The 26734-nt window shown below is 47.4% G+C and overlaps 10 protein-coding genes across 10 annotated transcripts; 4 read left to right on the forward strand and 6 right to left on the reverse strand.

The window, feature by feature from the left end:
- Positions 1–152: 152 nt before the first annotated feature.
- On the reverse strand, positions 153–6625 carry FSST1_005200 (polyketide synthase; the record flags this gene model as incomplete). Its single annotated transcript, XM_083231452.1, has 6 exons — positions 153–1577; positions 1626–4633; positions 4695–4922; positions 4971–5952; positions 6007–6301; positions 6348–6625. The coding sequence occupies 6 exons, from the start codon at positions 6623–6625 to the stop codon at positions 153–155; spliced, it is 6216 nt and encodes a 2071-aa protein (XP_083088630.1).
- A 530-nt stretch (positions 6626–7155) lies between these two features.
- FSST1_005201 (EthD domain-containing protein) lies at positions 7156–7668 on the forward strand (the record flags this gene model as incomplete). The annotated part of the gene is made up of 2 exons (XM_083231454.1): positions 7156–7553; positions 7608–7668. The coding sequence occupies 2 exons, from the start codon at positions 7156–7158 to the stop codon at positions 7666–7668; spliced, it is 459 nt and encodes a 152-aa protein (XP_083088631.1).
- Positions 7669–7983: 315 nt separating this feature from the next.
- Positions 7984–9413, reverse strand: FSST1_005202 (uncharacterized protein; the record flags this gene model as incomplete). Its single annotated transcript, XM_083231455.1, has 3 exons — positions 7984–8529; positions 8585–9100; positions 9153–9413. The coding sequence occupies 3 exons, from the start codon at positions 9411–9413 to the stop codon at positions 7984–7986; spliced, it is 1323 nt and encodes a 440-aa protein (XP_083088632.1).
- A 457-nt stretch (positions 9414–9870) lies between these two features.
- FSST1_005203 (flavin-containing monooxygenase) lies at positions 9871–11663 on the forward strand (the record flags this gene model as incomplete). Its single annotated transcript, XM_083231456.1, has 5 exons — positions 9871–10033; positions 10084–10143; positions 10196–10490; positions 10540–10666; positions 10725–11663. 5 exons carry the CDS (start codon positions 9871–9873, stop codon positions 11661–11663), a joined length of 1584 nt encoding a protein of 527 aa, XP_083088633.1.
- A 380-nt stretch (positions 11664–12043) lies between these two features.
- FSST1_005204 (multicopper oxidase) lies at positions 12044–14257 on the reverse strand (the record flags this gene model as incomplete). The annotated part of the gene is made up of 5 exons (XM_083231457.1): positions 12044–13328; positions 13376–13501; positions 13556–13726; positions 13780–13950; positions 14004–14257. 5 exons carry the CDS (start codon positions 14255–14257, stop codon positions 12044–12046), a joined length of 2007 nt encoding a protein of 668 aa, XP_083088634.1.
- Positions 14258–14599: 342 nt separating this feature from the next.
- On the forward strand, positions 14600–15881 carry FSST1_005205 (fasciclin domain-containing protein; the record flags this gene model as incomplete). The annotated part of the gene is made up of 2 exons (XM_083231458.1): positions 14600–15508; positions 15567–15881. The coding sequence occupies 2 exons, from the start codon at positions 14600–14602 to the stop codon at positions 15879–15881; spliced, it is 1224 nt and encodes a 407-aa protein (XP_083088635.1).
- Positions 15882–16084: 203 nt separating this feature from the next.
- On the reverse strand, positions 16085–17991 carry FSST1_005206 (Cupredoxin; the record flags this gene model as incomplete). Its single annotated transcript, XM_083231459.1, has 3 exons — positions 16085–16715; positions 16767–17695; positions 17743–17991. The coding sequence occupies 3 exons, from the start codon at positions 17989–17991 to the stop codon at positions 16085–16087; spliced, it is 1809 nt and encodes a 602-aa protein (XP_083088636.1).
- Positions 17992–18980: 989 nt separating this feature from the next.
- Positions 18981–20357, reverse strand: FSST1_005207 (major facilitator superfamily domain-containing protein; the record flags this gene model as incomplete). The annotated part of the gene is made up of 1 exon (XM_083231460.1): positions 18981–20357. One exon carries the CDS (start codon positions 20355–20357, stop codon positions 18981–18983), a length of 1377 nt encoding a protein of 458 aa, XP_083088637.1.
- Positions 20358–21875: 1518 nt separating this feature from the next.
- FSST1_005208 (uncharacterized protein) lies at positions 21876–22889 on the forward strand (the record flags this gene model as incomplete). The annotated part of the gene is made up of 1 exon (XM_083231461.1): positions 21876–22889. One exon carries the CDS (start codon positions 21876–21878, stop codon positions 22887–22889), a length of 1014 nt encoding a protein of 337 aa, XP_083088638.1.
- A 903-nt stretch (positions 22890–23792) lies between these two features.
- On the reverse strand, positions 23793–25025 carry FSST1_005209 (uncharacterized protein; the record flags this gene model as incomplete). The annotated part of the gene is made up of 1 exon (XM_083231462.1): positions 23793–25025. One exon carries the CDS (start codon positions 25023–25025, stop codon positions 23793–23795), a length of 1233 nt encoding a protein of 410 aa, XP_083088639.1.
- Between the last annotated feature and the right edge of the window lie 1709 nt (positions 25026–26734).

A 26734-nucleotide genomic window follows, 5' to 3' on the forward strand; every position in this document is an offset into this window, starting at 1 on the left:
AAAAATACAGAACGTTTTTATCCTACTCCATTTCTAGGATCAATTAAAACGAGAATCAGAGGGACAAGGCAACTCTATACTATTGAGAGAGACAAGTAAGTATCTAAATTGAGAGGAAACAAACATAAGCACGAAAACCGACTTCTCCATAACTAAATATTCAACGCCCGAGATAAAAACTGTGAGATATGTTCCGCATTGCGTCCTCTCTTCAACATTGTAAAATGGTTCGCTTCCGAAATCCGTTCCATGGACAGCCCGTCTTTACCACCAAGTAGTGCCTCCCAACCATTCGGACCAAAGTTTGTTCTATTCTCCAAGAGCCATCGCATCTCGCGCGGGTCATCATCACGGTACTCTGGACGAGCGTCATCTGGGCGCTTGCACACTCCGTCTTCTGCCCACAGCATATATGTCTGCGGTGGTGCAGGGAGTGGTGACGCCAAACCATCACCAACGACAAGACCAGAGTCCCAAGGTACAGCGACATAAGCATCCAGAGCATCAATGAAGGCTAGGAAATGTGCAAGAAGCCATTCTGGAGCTTTGGAACTGGTTCCTGTAGTGCTGTGGGGGTTGTCCGATCCAAAGACATTCTGCGAGTTCAAAAAATCGTACAAGCGAGGAGGCAGCTTCTCAAGACCAACAGGGTTGGGAGAGTCGAGTAAGATGAGGCGCTGCACTTCATGGCCTGCTCTGGTAAGAATCAGAGCAGCCTCGTAGGCGCAAATGCCACCGGCTGACCAACCTCCCAAGTTGTATGGACCTCGCGGTTTGCGTCGGAGTATCTCGTTGACATAGAGCTCTGTCAGACCTTTGAGTCCAAACTCCACGAGGTAACTGGCATCCTTCAGCCATGGGCAATTCAACCCATACACAACGACATCTCCGTCCGGAGAGATTGGAGGGAGGGAAGCGTAGGATGTAGCAGAGCCCGAACCGTCTGGTAGTAGGAACAGAGTTGAGCGAGCTTTGCTGGGACTGCCCTGTAGAAGGGTGGAAGTGGCCTGGAACTGGTGAAGTGAATGACTGTGGACTGCTTTGTCCTGTTCCTCATCACTCATTGGTGGTGTAGTGGCGCCAGACTCGATACCGGGTGGTGGACTGCTCCTACCACTGCCATCACTACTACAACTGCTCTTGTTGTCCTGCTCTGAAAGACCCAGGAAGGCCTTGAAGCTGCCCAGCGTGGGACAGGTCAAGAATGCTGAAGATTCAACGTCAAGACCTAATTCCTCGCGCATGCGACCAGTGATGGTCAACGAGAGAAGTGAGTCGACACCATGGTCCGCAAAGTCGAGCTCATCGTCGGAAAGAACATCAAGTGTGAGACCAATCTCTTCTGACAAAATGCGCAGAAGCGGTCTCAACCGGGTGTTTATGGATGAGTCGGCTGCGAATGGCAACGAGAGAGCTGGCTGTGCGGGTGCTGAAGGCGGAGGTCCTTCTCCAATTCTGGCGGGGGGCGCATCCATTCTTGATGGAGGTAACTCGCGTCGACCTGTAGGAGCATCAACTGGAACCGTGGTGGCAGAAGGCAAGACTGTGTTGAGAACCCGACGAGGCAAGCCTTGGAACTGTTCATTGCGTTAGTGTTGTCGTTTGTCATGGTTCGTGTAACTTACTGTGATATCACCATAAACGCCAACCACAGTGCCATCCTCATCAAGGATATACAAGTCACCAGCGAACTTGGTGCCATCGATAGGCCTCATCCGGATATAAGTCCGATACGTGACATCTTGGCGGAACGCCTTGGCCAATCTCATAGACTTCCAGCCATGATTGACGTAGACGTAGTCATTAGGCGTCGTTTGATGACAGTTCATAAGAAAGCCTGTAGTCTGGCCACAACTGTCAATCCACATGGGGTTACAGACGAAACCTCCTTGTGGAGTTTGAAAGCGCACTTTCGCTGTACCCTCGAGCTCTTGACTGTGCAAGACAACCTCCTGTAGACCCTTGAAGCCATCGTAATAGTCGACAAGAGACGAGAACACCTTGTAGATCATTCCAGTCGCCAACATGCTGTCCAAGCCTTGCGCTGATCGTTGCTGAAGGTAGTTGACGCTGCGATTAATGAGGTACGCTTGACGATCCCATTCCGCTTCCCATTGTGATGGATGCTCCAGTCGAAGCTCACAGTCAAGATGCTTAATGTGCTGATCGTTCGGACCAGTAGTGGAAATGCTCATCAGCGCTGTAGTGCTTTGGATGGGGTATCGCACTTCGACTCGAAATGGTGTAGCTTGAGGTGTTCCTCCCATGTCTTCTTTGAGAAGAAGTGGCTTATGAACCTCAATACCGTGAACATCGACTGCATAACCTTCTAAATCGGTGCGGTAGTTGTCCAATATGTATTTACCCAGCGTCAAACCAACATCAGCATACAGGGAAGATGTGCAGACTTTGACGCCGTTGACCCGATGACCTTGAGAAACCTCTGCCAATTGAGGGCTCGCAAGATCTGTTTCAGCAACAATAGTTAAAAATTGATCATGTGAAGTCTCTTGTAGAATCTTTTGGACCGAGGGTGTTGAGAAAGCTGAGACCGCCTCCGCTAAGCTGCTGGGAGCGGCGGGAGGGTCGCCTTTCGTCAAAGACCAATCGTACTTGTATTGTATCCAGTAATTCTTGTGCTCCCAACTGTAAGAAGGAAGACGTAAAACCTGGTGAGAGGCTTTGAAGTCACGGTGAAACTCGTTCCAGTCAATCGTCAGGCCGTTACTGTACAGACTACTCAGACCATCAGCTAGGACCTTCCAACAATCCTCATTTCGCCGAAGCGATGGGATAGTCATCGTGTCTTGACCAAGGCAGGATTTGAGAAAGGTAGAGCAGACAACGTGAGGCCCAATCTCGACCCAAAGTGTTGACGTCTTGTTGATGATCTTGTCGCGCTCCGCAGCATGTAGAGCACCCTCGAAGTTGACTGTTTCCCGACAATGACGCTGTAGATGAAGCGGGCCAATAACACCATGGTTCCCAGGGTTGATGACAGAGCTGTCAAGCGCACAGAGAACAGGAATCTTAGGGGAGTGAAAGGTGACGCGCGAAGCCACCGTATCCAAGTCCGAGAGAATGGGGTCAACCTGGGCTGAATGGAAGGCAAATGGCACCTTGACGCGTGTCGCCTTGATGTTGTCGGCAGACAAAAGGTCAACCAGCTTGTCAATATCGGCAACTCGTCCGCTGATTACGACTTCTCGTGGCCCATTCACGCACGCAACCTCGTGAATATTGGCATCCAAGAACTGTTGGATCTGTAGCAAAGATGCCCTCACTGCCAGCATCGAGTGGCTGCCTGCCTGGCACTTATCGACGAGTAGCTGTGCTCTCGTGCCAGTCAGGTAAATGGTATCATTGACAGACAGAACACCAGCAATTTCTAAAGCCGCATAGTGACCTAAGCTGTGTCCAAGAACAAAGCTTGGCTCGACGCCGAATGATCTCCATAGCTTGGCTAGTGCCATCTGTAAGCACGTCAAACCAAGCTGGATCTCAACAGGAGACAACGAATCACTTTCCACCTCACCGCGGATCAGTGGGAGAATGGAAGGGAATCCCTGGGCTCGAGCGATGTTGTCGTAGGACATAATCTCCGAGCGGAAGACAGTGAAATTTGTGAAGTAATCCTTGCCCATGCCACGGTACTGAGCACCCTGACCGCTAAAGACAAAGCCGATAGGAGGCACAGCAGCGGGAACCCTCTTCAGGTCCTGGCGCTGAATGGCAGAGTCAAGACCCTTAAGCAGCTGTTCACGATTCTGTGCTGTAACTGAAGTTCGGAATTGATGATGCATACGCCTGGCAGTGGTCGTATAGGACAGCTTGCCAAGGAAGTCAATGCCCGAGTCAACTTGACCTTCTACAAGCTCCTTCAGATTGACGAGATTCCTCCTGAGAGAGTCTGCTGATCTAGCAGACATAGTGACAACATGGAATGAACGAGGATCTGTGATATCTGCAGCCATCGATGGCTGAGGGGCATCTTGCACCAGGACAGCCGAGTTTCCACCAGCTGCAGAGAAGTTGTTGACAAAAGCGATGCGTGCATCTCGTTGTCCTGATCTTGTCCAAGATGTTGGCGCTTTAGCGATATGGACATTGCGCTGGGTAAGATCCGTAGGAAAATGGTGATTGATCTTTGTCTTGATACCACAATGTGGCGGGATCATGTTCTTCTGCATCATAAGCAGCGTCTTGATCAGAGCAATAATACCAGACGCGGATTCACCGTGCCCGACATTGGCCTTGACTGAACCCAAGTGAAGGCTTTGATGAGGTAAACGACCACCGAGGCCGCTAGTAGGAGCAAAGGTCTTGAGGACGGATGTCATTTCGGTTGCGTCGCCGGCTTGTGTGCCTGTGCCGTGCATCTCGATGTAGCTGACGTTGTAGGGGTCAACGCCCGATTCACGAAGGAGCTTGGAGAAGATGTACTCTTGAGCTCCGGCGTGCGGTCGGGTAATGGATACTGCTTCGGCTGAGTGGTTTGTATAAGCGCCCAGAATGACCCCGAGAATAGGGTCATTGTCAGCTTCAGCATCCTCGAGCCTCTTTAGTATGACAGTGCCGACGCCATCAGCACGACAGTATCCATCTGCACCGTCATCAAAGGTATTGCAGTTGCCTAGATCAAAGTCAGTAAAGTAAGAAAGAAAGTAGCTGTCGATAATCTTGCAGAGACTTACCGGTCCTTGACAAGAAGTGGCCTCGGTCCAAGCCAGCAAAGTTGTCAGGGTTGGTCATAACATTTGTCCCACCCGCAATGGCTGTATCACAATCATTTCTCCAGAGGGCATTACATGCCAAGTGCAGGGCAGCGAGACTGGAGGAGCAAGCTGTATCGACGCTGGCGCTAGGTCCACTGAACTTGAAGAAGTAATTGAGCCTGCCAGGAGTGAAAGCCCGATTGCCACCTGGAGTCTGGAATCAGCATCATATCGAAGCGCGAGCGAATAACTAACCAGGAATAAAATATGTGTCCACATTCTGACCGCTGTTGACCTCTCTCCAATCGTCGCTAGTCATACCGTAAAACACACCTACACGATCCCTCTGTGTTGAAGGCGTTCTATCCGGGACGATGCCAGCCATCTCAAGCGCCTCATAAGCTGTTTCGAGCGCCATTCGCTGACCAGGATCAGACTGTTCAGCTTCTTTCGGGGACATGTTGAAGAACCTGGCGTCGAACAGGCCCGGCTCCTTGATGAAGCAACCGTTCATGACCTTGCTGGTGTTCTTCCGCCGCCCAGTGGCATCGTGATGGAGCTCTGCGTTGAACCGGTCTTCAGGTATTTGTCGATGAACATCGCGACCTTCGTAGAGGAGATCCCAAAATTCACTCAAGTCAGCTGCATCTGGGAAGCGACCGGACATAGCAACAATCGCGATTTTGGAGGTCTTGCTTGATGTTTCGGGCTGTTGTTTTGTTGATGAGTGACTTGTCGAGGCCGAGGGACTAATGCTGTTGTCCACGGCGCATCTTTCTGCTAGCGTTGGCTCCAAAGCTGAGACTATACTGTTAGAGACGCTGGTCGCTATAGGTCTCAGTATAGCTTGTGTAGATGATGGGCTACTCATGACCCGGCCCACTGCTTGCGAGACCTTGGTAAGGTCTAGTGGGTGTATGAGCATGTCAGTCACACAGCATTGGAGGAGGTCGGCATAGCTCAGGGGCTGGAATTCTTCCCCAGAGCAGCCTGAAATGAGTGGAATCGTGGACTCCGAAGCAAAAGAAGGTGCAGCCAGATTGAGAACCTCATCCACATCGTCCTGGCTATAAAGGTGACTGGCATGGTACGGAGCATAGATGGGGACTGGCAGAGAATCTTTGGGCGATGATGATATCGTGTGAACGAACTTTTCAAGAACAGATGGTGGGCCACTAATGGTCATGTTATGGTGTGCAACTGAGCTGATGTAAGGAACAGATGATCGAGCAAGTCCCTGTAACACAATGAGCACTTGTTATGAGTATACTAATGTCAAATTATGACTTACAAACTCGTTGCTAAATGAATCCAATTGGTCTTGAGCTGATGATCTTGGAAGTACCGTTTCAGGAACGATTATTGACCAAGTAGCTGAAGGTCTGTCCGGTATATCGAAAAGCGAGGTAGTTCGCCATACCCTCAATCCGACATACAGGGCCACGCGAACGGCATCTACGCCAGCTGATACCAGTTCACTCAATGATCTGGAGCAACTGACAGCAGCGGCAGCGAGCGATCCAACGCAAAGTCCAATAATGCGACTATTCTCTGGAGGAAAGGTGCGCCCTTGGCCATCGTAGAAGCTGGACGGTTAGGACAGGTAGATGAGTACTTGGGCATACTACTCACTGTATGAAACTGCAGAGGTGATAGAAGCATGTCAAAGCAGGATTACCACTGCCCCAATCTGACTTGGAGACGAGCTCTTGGATATCGGCAAAGTTGGGGAAAAGCTTCCGTTGAGTTACTGGCAAGGATGAGATTTCTTTTCTAAGAAGTGCATGAACCTGTTCAACAAAATGTGTCAAGTATGGACTGTTGCCTTTCAGGAGCAGGTCTTTCAGTGGAGGTGCAAAGCGAGTGCTTTGGTCTCCAAAGACGAAAATCTCCATCACGGATGGAGCCATGTTGACTGAGCTGAGAGTAAGCTAGGATACTGTGATTGACATATAAAGAGTCTGTTACTGGAGAGATGATGCAACTCTATGCAGTATCTATAGAAAGTGGTATGTTGACGAGATAAGATCATACAGACATGAGCATATTTGACATGCTTCGGGGATGAGATCAGCCGATCGATCAAAACTGTCAAGTTTCAGGTAGATCACCGGTTTGGCTTGGTAAGAGCTGTATGGGGTTGAACGGCATTCGGATCGAGTCGGTCGGGGTTCGTCGGGCATGGCCAGTCGGGCTTGTTCGCGATTCGGTACTGCTGTACAGGTACCTCCGACATAAGCGTCCTGCATACCTACAATACCGAGGAACGGACTCCTCCTTTTCGGGGGCATTGGTCAAGTATCTTTCTCTTGAGCCGATGCCATTCTGCTTGATGGAGGATGTACAACCCTCTATCCCTCTGTGTTTATCTGGAGCCTGAGCTGGCGCTTATCTGTCAGCTTCAATCTTGTATCTCAACGAATAAGTATCATCATTCATCATGTCGCCACACAGTGATACGCAAGAAATAACGGAGGGGATGACTCGTCCCAGTCAACCCAACAGCCTCATCTGTTTGACTATCACGGCCTTCAAAAAGCCATCTCTCAGTGACGAAGAGTACAGACACCACATGACCAAAGTCCATGCTAAACTCGTTAGTCCTTTGATGGAAGAGTATGGCATTGTTCGCTATACCATGACGCACAACACAAAGGAGACACGCCCGATGCTATATCAGCTCTACGATCCACAATTCTCCCATCAATCTGACTATGATTGCATCGTACAGTTCATCTTCAAGGATATCTTGGACTTTCAGCGTATGAAGGCGGATCCACGTTTCCTGGAAAAGGTTGCGCCGGATCATGTAAATTTCGCTGACACTAAGCGATCGACGTGAGTTATATCCATTATAACACTGAATATGAATTATCTCACTGACGAGATCAGTATGACCGTTGGGTATTTTGAAGAATTTGTTAATGATGGCAAGGTCGTTGCTAAGGACTAAAAGTTGCCCGTAGAATGAGTTCATAGACTCTACAGTCATTAATAAGAAACACATTGATGGTCAATTGTAAATACTGGATCCTCAGATGATACCACTTGAATAAATAGAATTGCGTTGGAACGGATAGTGAAGCGCCTGAGCAGGCAATGTCTAATTATGTCGCCAGTCGAAGCATGCCATCGGTGTCACTGCACCCGTCAACAGCGTTATCTGTGATATTGGTGAACTCACGAATGCGAACAATAACTAAGAACTTCGAGACGCAAATTGTTAATAATTGAGATAGAGACACAGCATTCCTCCCAGTAGAGAATACTAATGATCCTGTAAGCTAATGTTCAACAAGCACATGTTGCTTCCTTCCGGCTGTCGCACATTCTTCAAGGTCAGCCTAGAATCCGCTTCACGTAAGAGCGCCTCCCAGTCATCTACACCACGCTCCTTCGCGTTGAAAACTTGACGCATGGTCAAGTCGCGAGTTCTTATGACACGCTCTCGTACCGATGGGATACTTCCGGGAGACGGAAGAACCGTGTCCATAATGAGGAGGGTTGCCTTGGATGACTCAAGTGCTGGGACAAGATTGCTCAGAATGGTCCTGGCTTCGGCATCTGGCCAGTCATGGATGATCATTCGTAGCATGTAGACGTTTGCATCTTTGGTTGGCTGCGGTTCGAAGAAATTGTGTGATTTGAAGGACACTTGAGTGTCAGTACCCAGTACGTGCTTCTTTGCTGCTTCTTCATGTTCTTTGGCAGCCTTTTCTCCGTTGACAACAGCGTCAAGGTCTTGCACCTCGAAGCGTAAGTGTGGATAAGCAGCGGCCAGAGCGTAGCTTGCATGACCTGTGGAGCCGCCAACCTACAAAAATTAGTGAATTGTTGTTAGGAGGGACAAGGTCGCTAATGTCACTTACATCAACGATGAGGGCATTCTCCGGCAAGCTGGCCCAGTCAAACCCTTTGACGAGATGGGAGAGATCCATGCCCTGGCCATCAGTCACACTTCTCATATACCCTGAAAACTGCTTTGTCAAGACAGGGCTCTGGGACAAGTGATCAAAGAAGGGCAAATCATGACCGAATGCGACGTTGTATGCTGTCTCAGTCTTCTTTACACTTCCTGGCCACTTTTCTGTAGCCTCAACCATGGCAGCAGCCGTAGGAATCGAGGCAGTGAACATGTATGATGCCCAGTCGCGGGTATTGGGAAACTTGAGAAACATGGCAGAATTGGCTGTGTGCGCAACTTGGCCGGTAGTTGGTTCTGCCAAAATGTTGCTTGTCATTGCCATGCGCGCAACGCTCTTGAGTAGAGACTCAGGCACGTTTGCTTCAGTAGCGAGGGCCTCATATGACACCGTACCATCAAAATGAATGCGAGAAAAAATGTCAAAATGATGCAGCCATTGAAGGGCAAAGATGGTATGGTACTGCCACGGCTAATTTAGCTGAAAGTCGCCAAAGAATCGAAGCGGTACATACACTGGCTGTCATGTTCGGTAGAAGCTCGCTGGGGCCAGACACAAGATTGAATAGCTTTAGGGCTGCTTCAGCGGTTGCCACACGGGCTTCATGGGCTGCTTTAGGCGCATCCTTGGGAACAACATATGTCGGACCGTCAGCTCCAAAGGATGGCTGTGGAAGACCTTGAGACTGCAATTGCGTGTCTAAATTATTGGCTGCAGAGGATACAGCATTTGCAAGTTCAATGATGAGAGATGGAGAAGTTGAAATTGAACCCATTGTTGCTATGTGACTTGGATGAATGCCAATTGGTGTCTCGTATGAATTGGATAGGCGCTGAGATAGGGACCAAGACAGTAAAAAATGACGGCTACAGGGATCTTTCAGTGGATGGCGTGTTGTCTGACAAGACTTTATGCAGCACCCAAACATGTCTGGAGGTTCTCGCACCGACAGATAGCCACGGGGTTCGGACTAGGCCCTGTAATATCATCCCCGAGCCCGAAATACTGACCGACCCCGACCCGAAAGGCGACGGTCATCAATCATCAGAGGTAGCATTATTGAAGCAGCAGGAACTACCTTGTGTACCTATGGGCAACATGTAATATCAAATAATGGACCAGAAACAACACATTAATCTTTGCTTGATCACTGCGGTTCAATCGGCTTTCTCGAATTGAGTTTATCGAAACTACCAATCTCACTGACCAATTAGCCTATTGTTTCATTGAAAATGGCTGCCCCTACAGTAGCTGTCGTAGGCCTGGGCGCTCTGGGCCTTGTCACCCTCAAGAATCTTCGAGAGGAAGGCTTCGACGCTGTGGGACTCGATCGCAATGACTACGTTGGAGGTCTCTGGCATTTTGACGAAGGAGACAAATTGACTGTTATGAGAAGTAAATTCATTACCCGTCCATGTCTCGTGATATTCTAATAATTTAAACAGCTACACTCTCCAACGGTTCTAAACAGCGAGGATGCTTTACAGACTTTCCCTTCCCTGAAGGTATACTGGCGTTAATCGGTACTCAATTAACACATGGACTGACTCTACCCAGGCAGCCCCGACTTTATTCCTGCGGAGGGTATTGACAAATACCTTCAAGACTATGCCAAACACTTTGGACTCTTGAAACATTGTCGACTTCGCACCAGCTTCCATGGCGCCAGATATGATGAGAAGCAGCAGAAATGGCGCCTGTCCCTGTCCACGCCTGAATCTCCAGAGCCTCATATGGAGTGGTTTGACAAGGTTGTTTTTGCCATGGGAGCAGATCAGATACCTTCCAGACCTAAGATTGAGGGCATTGAGAAGTTCAAAGGTTTTGTAGAACACTCCATGACATTTAAGAAGTAAGTCAAGTTGCCTCGGGTAATGCAACCTTTTCTGACACTATAACAGTCCCGAGGTGCTCGCTGGGAAAAGGGTCATGATTCTGGGCTTTGGCAACACTGCAGCCGATATGGCAACTGAATTGGCTCCTATTGCTGATCAGGTCTACCTAGCACATCGACACGGTGCAATCATTGTAAGTAATACTTTGCATCTACTCCTTTCAAGCTATGGAAGACTAATGCAAGATCCAGGTACCCAGATGGGTCAAAGGCAAGCCGGTAGACCATGTACGAACCTATCGCAAGTATGTGATGCTCAACCTGATGAACCGCTACACGCCAAGTCTCTGGGAGAAAACAATGAACAGCGTCATCGGAAAGCTTGTACACAATACCTTTGATCTCAAACCGGAGTGGCGGTTTGACCCTGCCCCATCAATTACCAACCAGCGTCCTCTCGTCAACGACGAATTGATCCCATATCTACAGAAGGGCTCTATCGTCAGCACGCACGGACTCGCTCGTGTCGTCGACGAGAACACAGTCGAGACAAGCGATGGCCAACAGTATGAAGTCGACGCTATTCTGTTCTGTACAGGTTTCACTGTGGATTACTCAGTCGTGGGTATGGACGCAGACCCGTGTCGAGCCACAACCACGGATTGGCAGAAGTCTCGAGGCTTCACGGGTCGTCCTCTTCCCAGACTGTACCAAAATATCTTCAGTCTCGACCACCCAAAGACTCTTGCTTTCATCGGTCATTTGTCATTTATGAACCCCGCCTTCTTCATGTTTGACCTTGCCAGCATGGCAGTCGCACAGTTGTGGAAAGATCCCTCAGGTTTCCCATCTCAAGCCGAGATGAATAAACAAGTCGATGATCAGCACGCCTGGGTCATTGATCTCGCCAAGAAGGGCCCTGTTACGCCTTCCATTGTCAAACCATCAGAGTGGATGGAATGGGTCGATCGAGTAATCGGTTCTGGTTTGCCAGAACATCTCGGGTACACTATGAAGGGATGGAACTTTTGGTTGCGCGATCGCAAGTTTTGCAATATTCTCATGGATGGTCTACTCAGCCCCCATGCTTACCGCGTGTTCCCAGGCAAGCGAAAGACTTGGCCAGGAGCGAGAGATGCCATCATTGCTATGAACGCTGATCGGGAAGCGAGGTTTGGGCCTATGGACTAAGATGTTTATTGCGTATATGATTGGGATAGAGAATGAGGTCGAAGAGTTAGTGGTAACGAGGTATTATGTAGCTATGATAGGATACGGGTGTTTATAGGTACCTAGATATCAATTGAAGAAACTATGGGTGAAGGTATCGTTCATTTTGACTTTAACTGTTGTAATGTTCTTTACGTGCTGATAGTCAAATAAAGGAACAATCTTGTTAGTCTAAAGGTGTTGTCTTACTTGACTTGTGGCTGACTTTACTTGGACTAATTCCTCAGCACAGCCGCCCACAAACACGCTATGAATCTTGGATTACAAGTACCAGACAAAAAAAAAAAGATGATGGTAAGGTGTTTTAGAACGTTCTGTTTTGAAACTAGATAGACTATGAATTACTTACTACTCGCTTCATCTGAAAGCCACCCTTGCAGAACCTGAATCAAGCCCCGGATCAAAGCCTCCCAGCGCGAGTCACTGGCTGACTTTTCCCCCGCATCCTTCTTGGGGCCACCACTAGGAGAGACCGCTAGCAATGGACATTGCTTCTGTACTGAACCTTGTTGCCCTCCACTCTCTAATTCTGGCAGCGTGCCAGGCATAAAGCCCCGCTGATCAGGTCCGTACTCAGGTGGAATCTGCGGCCAAACATCAATACCATCCAAGATCGCAACAGCCATACCACCAGCCAAATGTGTTTCGATATGACAGTGGAAAAGCCAGGGTCCAGGATTTGTAACCTGGTACCGCAACACGATCCACGCGGAACCATCAAAAGAGGTCACGAAAGTATCCCTCCACTTCGGCGTATCAAGATCAAAGTTATCTGGCTCGGCCGCAATGGCTTCTTCGACGGAGGAATAGTTCCAGATTCCCAGCCCAGAACCAATCTGCCATGTCTTTCCAGTATGCTTGTGCATCATATGCGGGAATTCCTGTGGCTGGCCAGGCAATGAACCAACCTGGAGCACCAGATCAACCCAGCTTCCATTCTTTGTGCGAATTACAAGACCTTCGTCCAGTGCGTCCGCTGAGTGGGGATCATATAGAAGAGGTCCATATGCGCTGCGATCTTCTTCGTACATCCCATGTCCAGACATGGTATACTGCCAAGCGCTTTTCCATCTATGCGTTGAGAGGACATGCATTGCATCTGCCTTGCGAGCTGGCGGATTTGGCGGATATGGGGGAAGATGATCGCGATCGAGCGTAATGACCCCATCTTTGGTGCTATTCTGGCCGCCGTAATCAATCACTCCCTTACTCACGCCGCCTTGAGCACCTCCCTTGTATCGAAGTGTAGCGAATGCTGAGATGACTTGAGTGAGACCACTGTCCGCGACACGGATGGTATAGTCTTTTGCTGGTTTATCAAGCTTGACCATGACGGCATATCGCTCTCCAGCATACATGTGTACCGTATTGACGCGCTGTGGGACGATGTAGTGTCCGTCAACTTCGTACACCCACATGTCATGTTCATCAACAGAAAAGACGATGGTCTTGAACGTTGCGCCTCCGATAAAATTGAGGCTGACCCATTTGTCTGCTGGATCAACGACTATAGTCTCATTGGCACCTTCAGCTGGCGTGCAGCCGTGTTGTAGGTGTAGTGGGATCGTCTCAGGGTTTCCAGTAGTCAAATATGGGCCTTGAGTTGATCTCATGAACGGAAAACACCTTGAACCGTCAGCTACTTATCACTAGATAAACCTGGTGCCACTTACCCCTTGTCGTTGACTTGGCGAGGATACAGGCCGTACTTCATGTACGTGCTGGTGTGGTTAATCAGCATATCGACGTCTGGACAATACAGACTACCCTTTCCGTTTACAAGGATACTATCTGAGCAGCTACAATAGTGATTAGTTGATCCATGGGTTCTTCTGGGTATTGTAAAAACTTACAATATCGCCATTCCGGAGCTTTCCTCAGCAGCCATATACTCCCAAGACATGAAGCGGGTCCAATCAGACACCATGACCAGTTTGGGGTCGACTACTGCACGCTTCATTGCATCGATATCATCCTGTTCTTTACCAATTAAATGCCATGGTGCAGGGGCATCTGGTTTTCGCCTGGTGTAATTCTCAGTATAAACTGCATGATTCTCACCTCGCTCTGAACGTACCTGATGAAAATTGGCCCGTAAAGCCCATCCAGAACAGTAGCCCGTGAGTGAGAATGGTACCAATGTGTTCCTGCTGGTGAGGCTTTGAATCGATAGATGAAGCTTTGACCCATCTCTATTGGCTTCTGGGACATGCCTGGGGTCCCATCGGACCAAGGCGTGCCGAGCATCCTGATACAGTCAACTCATCTGTACTCGATACCGCTATGACTCTTCTGACTTACTCAAGTCCATGCCAGTGAACAGTAGTATTGAACGGCATTTTGTTGTGAACCATGACCTCAATGTCATCATCTTCGTCGCAGAGAATCGTTGGTCCTGGAAATTGACCATTGATCTTGATCATATTTCTCTCTTGGCCGTTGGGTGCTCCGGGTTCCCAAGTAATGGTCCAGTCCTTCTTCACGAGGGCGCTGGCCACGAGTGTTGAGAACATCCATGCTAGCGAAAGCGATATCAGACGTGGAGAAGTACGCATATTCTGGCGCTATCGGGTTATTCAGTGGAACTTGAGCAAACTTCTTCAACTGCAAGTATTGATCTCACGGCCTTTTTCTTATTATTCAAGTCGTTATTACTCCGCATATTCGTATATCTTAGGTTGCATCGTGCTGTAGTCAACCAGAGGGTGGCGATTGCAATCCCGAGTTAGCGACGCTTATCTCGGGGTCATGCATCGGGCCCCGATACCCCACCCCGTGCTACGGACCGAAGTGTCGGGTTCAAGCGCTTGGCAAACAGTAGATGGACATGTTTTATATGCCCTCATTGATATCAACCATGCCAAACCATACAGTTTGTGGGAAAATTCTCGGCGACTATGGCTAAGCACAAACCTTCATTATGGAGAGCGCTCAGAGCGCTGGCCTTCATTGTATCAATTCCCCTACTCATACAGTACCTTGCCCTCAAATGGTACAGCACGTCACAAATTACACCCACGCCAGCGCTACATGAAGCTCATCATGAGACAAATCTTACGGTTTGGGACGTCTTGAGCAACGATGACCGCGTTTCCAAATTTGTCGAGATTGTGGGCAAACTGCCTGACATCGTCCGGGGTCTCTCAGCACCACAGGCTCGCTTCACTGTATATGCCCCTGTGAATGAAGCCTTTGACTCGTTCTATTTCCCACCCGATCCGCCACCATTCTTTGGCTTGTTCATCGCTGGATGTCATATGGGGCCTGGGCCAGTACCAGCTGAGCGCCTACCGACAATGGGCACGGTTTCGTCTTTTGTCAATGGAGACATATTCTTCACTTATAAGCAGCGCATCAGTGTCCAGCAGGACAGCAGTGGACTTACACTGAATCACGCGGCTCGACTGCTCCCATTGAACAAATCGCAGTCAATCGCCGTCAACGGGTTTATCCATCATATTGATACTGTATTGGAACTCCCCAACTCGACTGCCCACGCGCTTCGTACCAGACCAGAATTATCAAGACTGCGACGGGGTTTAGAGGCGTCAAAACTGTCTGAGAACATCTACGAAACTAACGCGCACGTATCTCAAACGATCTTCGCCCCAACCAATGCCGCATTTGATCGTCTTGGGAAAGCGGTAAACAAGTTCCTGTTCAGTCATGGAGGCAGACCTTATCTTCGAGCTCTACTAAAATACCACGTCGTGGCCAACAAAACACTATTCAGTGACTCTTATTGGCCTCATGGTGGAGCTAAATTGGTGGACCTAAGTCAACCAGAGATGAAAGACTCTCATCAGGTGAGCAAAGACAATCAGAATTCTCAATTGAACTCAAAGCTAACCAGACCTCTTGCAGTTTGATCTACCAACATTGCACAGTAACCTCAGTATGAAGGTGGAAAGTCAAAAGGTTCATAAGAAGTGGCATCTGAATGTTTTGAAAGGTCAAGGCGTTGAAGGCAAGAGCCACGATTATGTCCCAATCTCAACGCCTGATATCATCCTTATGGATGGAGTTATCCATCTCATTGACTCAATCCTACTACCTCCGGCTATTTCCCAACAGAAGGAGATGTCTTGGCTAGGCCGACTTACATCGTTATTTGGATACGGAAAGCAAAGCATTGAGGACCTGGTAAACTTACTGGGACCTTACATTGATGAGCCTTGATGTTACAGGGTTATAAGTTCCAGTATGCTCGTATGGCCTCTCCGTTGCTGGTGATAGATTTTAGTATGGTCTATATAATCACATAGGGAAACCCCTAGTGCTGCTTAACATAGTCAAAGCAGTCACAGTTGATCAAAATTCCATTTCAGAGGAAATACGAGTAACTAGTACTATATCTAGTGCACTAAATCTCTTATTATATTCTAATCATCACCATTACTGTAGTAATGGTTCACCCAAGGTTGACTATCCTCACTTCCATAAGCACTTCCGCCATAATCTAGATATCCCTGAGTATATGGTGGAGCGGGAAATTTGCCGCGAATCTGGTCCGCATCACCAAACACCCAAACAGTGGCCATGCCCATGACCTGGTGCTGTGCAATATGGCAATGCATCATCCAGGCACCAATGTTTTCTTCTGTAATGCGAATTCTCCAAGCTCTCCAACCGGCGGTGTGATGCGGAACACCCTTGACCGCATATCTGTAGAGGTTTGTCGAGTCCCGGAGAACAGGGGTGAAGTTGTCAAAGTGCGCTTCATTCTCGGTAGCGTTGTAGGTGCCGTTACCAGCACCAAGATCATAGACATGGTATCCATGGACATGCATGGGATGAAAGTCCCAGCCGCCTGTAGGGCCGTTGTTGTTCTCCCAGACTATGTCTAAAACTTCACCGACCTTGGCGGGAAATGCCTTGGTTTCCGGATCAAATCCATGATGTTCCAGGGCAAGGGTATAGTTGGGGGTCGTGCCGTTCTCGTAGACCTGAATGAGATACGGGACTTGGTGATGCTCAGCTTGGACATTTTCTTTCCAAGGTAGGCCATTTTGGCTATTTTTCTGTTAGTGAAGTTTGACATAATCGTACACAATTGTAACTTACGCCCAGGCTACTGTGCCATTCAAAGTTCCATTCTCATAGGCACCAGTTGTGAGAATCTGGTTGACTTGAATAGTAACAGTTCTCGTAACCTCTGATAACCTTGGGAATGCTCGGTTGTTCTTCTCTGATAAACCCTCAAGAGCATATTCGAGGTAGTCAGTAGTACTGTTTGACAGTTCGATAGGTGAGGTCTTGGGAAGTGATTTTGGGAGATGTTGACCCTCGTCACATTTGTACTTGAGCAAAGCATAACCACTGATGACTTGAGGTCGATCACGACTTTCGTACCGGATCCAATACTGTGACTTGTCACCTCCACAGACCTCTTCCGAAGGTTTGGTTTTGATGAGATAACTAAAGCGCTGACCGGATGAAACCTGAACATGATCGATATGAGCAGGTTTTGTATAAGACCCGTCAGCCTCAATCACTGTGAAGTTTTCGTGATCTTCAATCCCCAGCTTGATCATAGATAACGCCGTAGAGCTAATGAATCGAAGCCGGTAGACTTTGCCTGGGTCAACGTGAATGACATGAGGCATACAGCTCGAGTCTGGTGCTTCGTAGAAACTCTTGTTGCCACTGTTACCATTGATAGTTATAGCCTGAGGCTCTCCAGACCACTTGAATGGATCTGCCAGCAGGCCTTCTTCTATCACTTCATCCTCAGCAGCGTAGTTGTCGCCCACGATAAGAGGAATGTCTCCATCGTACTTATACTCTGGCTTCACGGCGTCTCGGACAATCAAAGCTCCATGAGCAGTCAAGATCTGGAAGCCGACATGTGAATGGTAAAAGTAGGATCCTGCGTCACCAAGCTGTGGTCGAATCTCATAATCGAAGAACTGTCCGGCTGGGATGGGCCATTGGCTCACAAGAGGTGTACCATCAGAGAAGGGTGCGGCTCGCTGACTCAGACCATGCCAGTGCTTATGTTGTCAGCTTTGAAGAGAATTGCAAGTGCGTGCAAGCTTACAACTGTGACGTTGTTGTCAGGAATTTTATTGTAGACTCGAATCCAGGTTGTTTGTTCCTCTTGCAGGTAGATTGCCGGTCCAGGATAGGTGCCGTTGAATGTGACTGACGATCTTGACTTGCAGTTGATCTTGATATCGCCTAGAGTAGCTTCTAGAACGTAGTCAGGCTTAAACGTATCATCGTGCACTTTGGATTTGGCCAATGCTCCCGCCAGGAATGGCAACAAGGCCACAAAACGAAACAGCATTGTGTTGGAAGCGGTATGAATGCCAGAGAAAATTGGAATTATCACAGCAAGGCATGGTTAATATAAACATTTTGTTTGGTTTCAATCATGTTACATAGACAGGGATTGATATCTTAGGGTCGAGGCACTGTCACCCAACAAACTTTCAGTCCGGCCGTCCGGCAACATCGGGGTGAGCACTAACGCATGATCATGCAAAAGTAGACAGTAGCTTCACCAAAAAAAGCAATGCACCAATGTAATGACGTCCACGATCGTCGTCTTTAGCCAGGCCACGGGGCCCAGACAAGGCACAAAGTCAACAGCTTTGTCGATATGTTTTAGAGCGAAGGATCAGAAGGATTCAAACTCCAGATGGTAAGCTGGGGATATGTCACAGCTCAGGGTGATAAGCGCCTCGTGTAGCCAGTTCAGGTTAGACAATATCCACGTCATGCATTGATTGGCAAAATTAGGGGGCTGTAACTTTATCTAGGCGCTATCTTTGACAACTGCCAACTGCCGGGTTGGACGATCTCACTTTCATCAATTGGAGAGTGAGGAAAGTCTCTGGTTACATTGGGCAGACTGGGTTTCTATTCTTTCCGATACCAATCTCGGGTGTCTATGATTCTCGGAATTACTGCGTTATTATTGGATACACTCGGTAAGCTTTGCAGGGCACATTCTGCACAATACTCTGCACAATTGTCATTAGCACGTTACATAATGTTATTGTCCGAGTGATTGTACAGGGTAAGAACGCCATGTTTTGTATTTAGGGACACGAGTAAACAAACTGCATGGCTGTTTATGCAACGGTAACCTATTGTTGAACCGAATCTTGAACACTAATTAAAATGCAACTAGAATGGTCTGCGAAACTGTTAATAGAAACGCGTCCCAGTGCCGAACTAGGGTCATATCACGCGTCTGTACTGAAGCATAACCCCATTTCTTTTCGGCGCCTCAAAACACTGAAAGTTGTCGTCATATTGTCTCGTAAGGGTTTACAACCTTTTAATCAGCTTTCTACTCAGCGTCATTCGAGAAACAATAACGAGTAAAGTAGCAAGAGATCCAACACCTGCTGCATAAAAAATAGCTGCTCTGTACGGCTCAATAGAAGATGCTTCTGATGCATGCTGTGAGTCAATCAGAATACCAGCAATAGGCGCACCCATCAGATACCCAGGAGTCCAGAAAGAGGTCATCAAGCTGATTGATGCTGCTGCGGACCCTGGAGCAAGTGTTGCCACTGCTGTCGGCAACGCCACAAAAAAGCTCCCGTTTGCACAACCGTTAATAATGGCAAAGACAAAAAGCGGCGGCAATGACGAGCTGACGGGCCAAATCGCTAGCATAGACACGCTGTTGATCGAAGCTGCCAGAGCCAACGCATTGAAAGCTCCAATCTTATCACAAATCCAGCCTCCAGCAAACCGTCCAACGGCCGTCGACGCACCGAAGCCTGCTACTAATCCGGCGCCCGTTGAGGCAGATAGGCCGATGGACCTAGCAAAGACAGGTAGAAAAAATGGAGGAACGAACAGGGCGAACACCCCAACAGCTCCCGCCATAGCCAGTGTGAGGAAAGACAGGCTCTTCAATTGTGACCAGTCAAATCGAGATGTCGAACTGTTTCGAGCAAAGTCCTTCAGGAACAACGCGCAGGGAATTCCCGTTGCCAAAATTGAGAACCCAAGAATTCTAAAAGTCCATTGTAGTCCGACTTTGCTGATCATGGCTTGGGTCGCCAAAGGGAGGACCGTGGCCCCGACACCACCTCCTGCTTTGACTATCCCGTTCGCTGTACCGAGTTTACTGCTAAACCATTGCACGGGTAGCGTGTTGGTAGCTGTGTACAACAGAGATGTTGATAGGCCAACAAGTAGCCCAGCTACACAGAACAGTCCTGCCAGATGCTCTAGAGTAAAACTGGTGATAATTAAGCCAGCGCCGAAGAATATAGTCGCTGTCAGACTAGTGAATCGGATGCCGAATTGCCTTGATAATCTGACTGAAGCCAAGCCAAAAGCAACCATGCATGCCATGTATAAGCTGCCAACGAAGGTGATGGTGCGGATATTGGTGTGCAACCGAGGTGATTGAACAATGGCTGCTTGCAAGACACCCCAAGCTGTAGTGTAGCCATTGATCCAGAATAGAAGAACGAAGCAAGAAGCTACTATGGTCCAGCCATAGCCACCATCGGGAATGGCGCTTGTCGCATGGTCGGGAACCTCATCCTCCACTAAAGGGTTGCCATTTGAATAGTCTGTCGTGGCTGAACCAATGATTGGCAATTGGATGGACTCATTCTGATGCGTCAACACGCCAGGACTGGGCGATTGCACTTTCTTTGTGATTGTGCCTGTAGAAGTCATAGTCTTGCATATGTTTCAATTGACGTAAATGCTGTAGGTAGATAACAACCATGAGAGTTGCCTCGATCTTTATAATAGATTTGGTTCCCAGACTTGGGTTGAATGTACAAGCCATCTGCAACGTCATCTGACAAGACAACGGTCAGATGAAGGGCGCGCCTCCAGGGCGTGTGTTGGGAGCCATCGTCATTGCAAGTAAGACATTAACCAGCTTCTAAATTAGGGAAAGCGTGCCTTGTGGTTGCCAACCAGCTTTCCCATAAATTAGTCTTTGTGTTGTGCCACTTCACGAGAAATGGATAGCCCAACTGGTCTAGACTTGCCCATGATACCTAGCTCTATCAACACATATCTACTGATCAGACAGCGGATGCTGGAGACAGTAGGCGGGCTGTTAGACTGTGATACCATTTTACAGATCCAGTAACGCCCACTTCCCTTTCAATGAAGCTATACCTATTACGCTCTGGTCAGCTTGATGGCGGGGGCAGCCTAACTGCTTGCATCCCTTCTGTGGCTTTGGCTGCTGCCTCTTAACCATACCTGTGCCTTGAGATGAATAACCTCAACTCAAGGATCATCAAGTAACTTAATTGCGAATTTGAAACTCTGTTGAAGAGGGCCAATAATCGATGTGAAGAACACGAAATTCAAAACTTCTTAACGGATAACGTCATGTCAAGGCTGCCTACGGCAACGTATGTACCTTTGGACGTATTGATACGCGTGATCCTAAAAATATATTGCCAAACAGGCCTTAATGCCAAAATCTCACAGTATATACCACTGACAACATATTCCCGGGTTCCCAAATCATGATGGATCGAATTGATGGTGGGGTAGTATTTGACACATACTGCTGGGTCGTGCCTCTTCAGCGATGGCCTCAATAATCCCATTCAGCTTCCTGGGAATTTACTAACATCGCAATGGGAGAGGCCATGAAGTACAGAGTACTGGATCTCTGAGACTGCGAACAGCCAGTCTGCAGCACGCTACACGATGGAAAGTCTAGAATGGTCTTTTCGAAAATTTCTTATCAGCTATGGAGAACGAAGAAGGGGTACTGGCAAAGGAACAAGGATTTTTCATGGCAAACAATTGATTTTGAGTCATATCACTTATTCATAACATCACCATAATTAAGCCATAAATCCCTCCGGGTGATTGCTGACACTGTCGCTTGCCTTGAGGCGCGCATCGTGAGTCCACCCAGCAAATATTAGACTGACTAAACAAACGACAGGCTTACTAAGTCCCTGAATAATCATCAAACAACATCACTAAGCCTTGTATTCCTGTAATTATTCAGCCTGATCCTACATTAATTGAATAACCAACTAATAATAGTTGCCACTATACGAGAATTGCGTTATCTCTTGTTCTTCTCGAAGCATAACTGCCAGACTGACACAGAAACAGGTATATAATGCGCCATCACAACTACTGTTTGTAACCAGGAACGGCGCCCGTTCATTTATCCTTCTAAATTACATACGAAAATTTTAAACTGCCAGGATGTTAAAGTCATTCATTACTCTTTGTTTCGTTCCAGTTTTGGGGCTGGCGCACTCTCTCTCAGCCAAGACAATCGGACAACTACCTCTTGGCACTTGGCTCGAGAATATTGCTGTACGTTCCAATGGCGACTTGTTGGCTACAGAACTCTGGCCCACGGCCAGTATTCACACTGTCATCGATCCATCATCCTGCCGTGAAGGACTAGAAGAACTGGTCACGATTCCATCGATCCAAGGCATCCTGGGTATCACCGAGCTAACTTCGACTCCTGGCAAGCCAGAGACATTTGTCTTTGTTGGCAGCAACGCAACGGGACTCAGCCAGTTAATCCCAGGTACATTCAAAGCCTTTGCCCTGGAGTTCCACCATAAAAAGAACAAAGCCAAGGTCAAGGTCAAGAAGATCAGTGATATGACAGAGACAAGCACTTTCCTCAATGGCGTAGAGGCGATTCCGGGAGCCCCTCACGCAGTGCTTGTCTCTGATTCGGTAAAAGGATTCGTCGGTCGTCTCGATATTTCAACAGGCGTCTTTGATGACACAGCATTTGCTTTTAACGAGATGGCTCCAATCGCTGCCAACGCCTTTGGCATCAACGGAATCAAGATCCACCACAATTACCTCTACTTTTCCAACTCCAACGCCGTCAAGATCTACCGAACGGCCATCACAAAAGCTGGTTATCCAGTCAAGGGGTCCAAGCCACAACTTGTTGCCGACTTATCCAAGCTCGTGGGCTTCCTCGACGACTTTGCATTTGACTCGCAAGGAAACATTTATGCGACGAGTAACTCGGATAACTCTGTTATATTCGTGGATGCCAAGTCTGGAAAGTCGCGAATCGTGGTTGGTGGTGTAAACGAGATGACGGTTGCTGGCTCAACTGCTGTGGCATTTGGCCGTACCAAGAAAGATAGGGATACTTTTTACGTTTCGACTGGTGGTGGACTGTTCAAACCTGTTGGCGGAACGAAGACAGAAGGAGCCAAAGTCGTCGCTGCGAAGGTTTAGAGTGCCACAAGTTGGCTGGTATGAAGTGTTTTATTGTACTTCAAGGCCTATAATATATATGTTTTGCCTTGATAAGCACTCCGATTCAAAATATGACAATTGATAATGTGATTTATTTTATCTTGGACTAAATGAGTGGTACCCCTGTAAAACCTTTTGTCATCTCTCTACACCTGCTGTCGTCGTCTCAGCCACTCGTTGTATGCCTCAACACATGACCAACAGTACTGCCAATTTAGTACTTTGGTCACTTCGCTTTCTGTGCACTCGGCATCTGAGCAACGGTCGTTGATGTCTCGCGATCGAGATCGGGCGGTTCTGCACCTTCTAATGTCCCACTCCCCAGAGAGCCAACGTCCACAACGAACGCAGACATTGTTTATATGTATTAGATGACACATTTCGTTATATGTTACAGAATGATATGCTTGAAGTAGGTTACTGTATTTCGAGAATTGATAAAACTACGACAAGATACTTAGAGTATTCTCAAAGAAGGAAGTAGAATGGCCAGAGACTAATACGCCTCTTATACTTCGATCTGGTTGTGATTCACGCCGTGGCTTCGGAAGTGGACTACCAAATTAGCGATTAAGTAAAGTTCCATGGTCACTACTGAGACAAACCATACTTCTACCCCCTCCCAAGAGTTTAGTGATCAACATCAGTTATTGTAAATTACCATAATTCACAATCGTTCCATAGTGCTTGTTCACGACACCCGATGAATACTTGAAAAAGTTTCTCTAGATCGAATCAACTCAGCAAATACGCTTGTTGACTGTGTAACGACATCCCTCGCCCGTCATTAACTGATTCTTTTATTCAAAGTTGACACGATGCATGAATGAAAACCTTGTACATAAGGACTGATACATTAGGCCAGTGTATTAATATCATAGTCTATCCTAGTACGCTTGTCCATTCTGGATTGACCGTCCCAGTCCCATCAAAGTATACGAGGTAGTATATAATTGTAGTGATCAGATTGAAGACCGTCAGCGTGATACAAACATCAGCTGTTGTATCCATGAAGAGAAATCGGACAAGCCAACGATCGATGGCGACACCTAGCCTTCCCAACCGGCTACCCGATTGTTCAACTAGGGGCTGATCTTCCTCTTTTACGGCCTCTGTATCTTGCTGGCGATCATCTACTGGACAGACTTCTCCTACTTCCGTCATAACTTCATTGGCCTCGGTAGTTTCGGTTGGTGGAACAAACAGTTTGCCAATGAGGTTCAAAACTTTGGCTACAATTATACTTAAGAGAATTGCACAGATCATCGAACCCGCAGCCTGAACCCATCTATCCGTATTATCGGGTACTGGTGGAACCGTAGCTTGCGACTCTGATTGGCGATCTTCATGTCTAGCTGGTTTTCTTACTGCTGCCAGAGATATGATGAAAAGCCAAAGTGCTCGAACGGGAACAACATAGGGTGAAGCCGAAATATCGAACCGTCGACGCCACACAACATACAGCAGCCAGGTAAGTAACTGCAGTATGAGCAGCAGACTGCACACAAGAGAGGAATATGTGCAGACGTGGTAGAAAGCGTCTGATAGCTGGAACTTGACAGAAATGGTGATGTTATGCCAGATCCAAAGTTGAAAGGGGGCTTGGAAGAGCAGCACGAGGAGTATAATGACGTCTAGTTCATTACCTCCTGCATCTGGGGGTGTGAAAGGTTCCTCGGGCTCTAAGCCACACAGGTCGATCAAGAGTCTGGTTGTTGAAGCAAAAAAGAAGACGAAGGCACAGAACTGTGTAGCCGGAACACCTTTCAAGCTGAACGCCTTGATAGTCTGAGGGAATACCGTGAAAATTGACAGCATCATCTTAGCTGCAACGACACTGGCTTTTGGCAGAGCTCGCCGTATACGTTGCACTGGCTTCGGTTCTTTGAGGACCCTGTAGGTGTTTATGGATAGGAAGACTAGATCGCAGATTCCATCGAGCAAAGAAACTCCGGGAACGCATCGCACTAGGTCGATGTTGCCGCCGAAAAGATCACGACCTGCCATGCGAATGCTGGTAGAAGGGAGGACAACTGCTGCTGCGGCCAATGAGGCGAGTATCCAAAATGCGGCTTGGCCGCTGACTTCTTCGGGCGATTGTCCTTCCGTGGTCATTATAAATGTGAAGTGGAACTAGTTTTAAACAAATGATAGTCGGAAAGTTGGTAAAGTATTTCGAATATCGCATGTTCTCCATGGATGATAAGTGAGACAAGGAGTGGCGCAGCAGGAAATACCGCCCCCACCAGGCAGACACACAATCCTGCTAGCCTACTTACCTCTTCTGCAAAGATCTGTGGAGCTTTGATCTTTACATTATTACTACTCTGTATTCCAATGCGATTACTTGATTTTGCTCAATCTAGAGTAACCGAAACCTTACATAACCCACAAAACCTTCCTTTAATTAACCTATAAAATTACCTAACTGACCCTTTCCCACTTAATCCTTTATCTTAGCTTATTAACTAATAAGGCCTGCTCCCATAGTTCTAGGAACTATCTGTTATACGCTAGGTTATTTAGTATATCTAGAAATGCCTTCTAATCTTAATCTTAAGGCTTTTTACTCTTAAAGCTAATATCTAGCTCCTGCAATAGCCTTTTCTCTATTATTAGCCAGTTAATATATTCCTAGCTAAATCTCTTATCTTTCTGGCTATATAAGAATAAAAGACTATAGCTAAAAAAGGCTACTTTAATCCTTTAAATATTACTTAATATATTAAATATATTTATTATAGATATCTTAATTATTACTGCTGGCTTATAAAGCCAGCATAATATCTTTTAGCTTAATATATAGCTAATAGCAATAGGAGCTATAAGGCCTTTATAGGCTTAGCCTCTTAACTATATTATTCTTATAGCTAAGATAGGGGTCAGTATAGGGATTAGGGTCTAGGCAAGTTAACTAATAGCTTAGTCTTTTTGTATATCTTTGCGTTAAAGGAAGAATAAGTGGGCTGCTGAGCAGTGCTTTTGTATTGTGTAAGAATAAGGTTGCTCTTAGAGCCCTATGTTTTGTGATATACCGTCTCATTGCATCGATTAGACTTTGCGAAGCCCCCCCATCAAACTACTCTGTATTCAAAGCGAGTTAGATTGACCAAATCTTGGCATCTAACGGTCAGAAAAGGTGACAAGGTTGGTTTAGCTTGTATGACCGTGACGCGAATAGGGAAGGATAGACATCCCCTACCGGCCAGGGAAAAAGAAACAAGGCAAAGGAGAGAGGGGAAAAGTGAGAAATGACGTGTGGCCATTATGATTGAAACATGAGCTCCTCTACCTATCTAGATGAATCCATCTTCTTTCTCGAAACTATGAATTATGTTATTTCCGCGATTCAGATGATATGAACTGTTAGTCTATCTTATATATAAGTCCCATCAATGAGGGAGTTTATTATGATCAAGACAAGATGTTTGGATTGTTGTTTGTGGTATGGTGGAGAGGCGCTTCGTCGTGGTACTATACCAGATCCGTTCCTTGTTTCATAACGCCTTCAACGTTACATCGGTTCAGCTGTTGATTCAGACGCTGACCGGTTTGAAACCCTCTATAGCCGTGTGACAAACGTTCCTCTGCTCAAGTATTTCTATTGGGAGACAAAGCAGTTACACAAAAAGCTTGGAGCAAATCGGCCTCCACAACAGGCATTGTTAGCGATTGAGGAAGCTCATGGTCTACGCACATGCGCTGTGAGTCCCTTGGCGGATCCACTATGCAAGCAAAGAGAGGATATGCTAGTCTAGTGCCTTGTTTCGGTCTAGGAAAAAGGAAGTTCAGCATATACAGAGAAATTCCTATGACGCCGGATC

The sequence above is a fragment of the Fusarium sambucinum genome, chromosome I (genome assembly GCF_050947815.1).
Source record: "Fusarium sambucinum isolate potato_lamoka chromosome I, whole genome shotgun sequence".
NCBI lineage: Eukaryota > Fungi > Ascomycota > Sordariomycetes > Hypocreales > Nectriaceae > Fusarium > Fusarium sambucinum.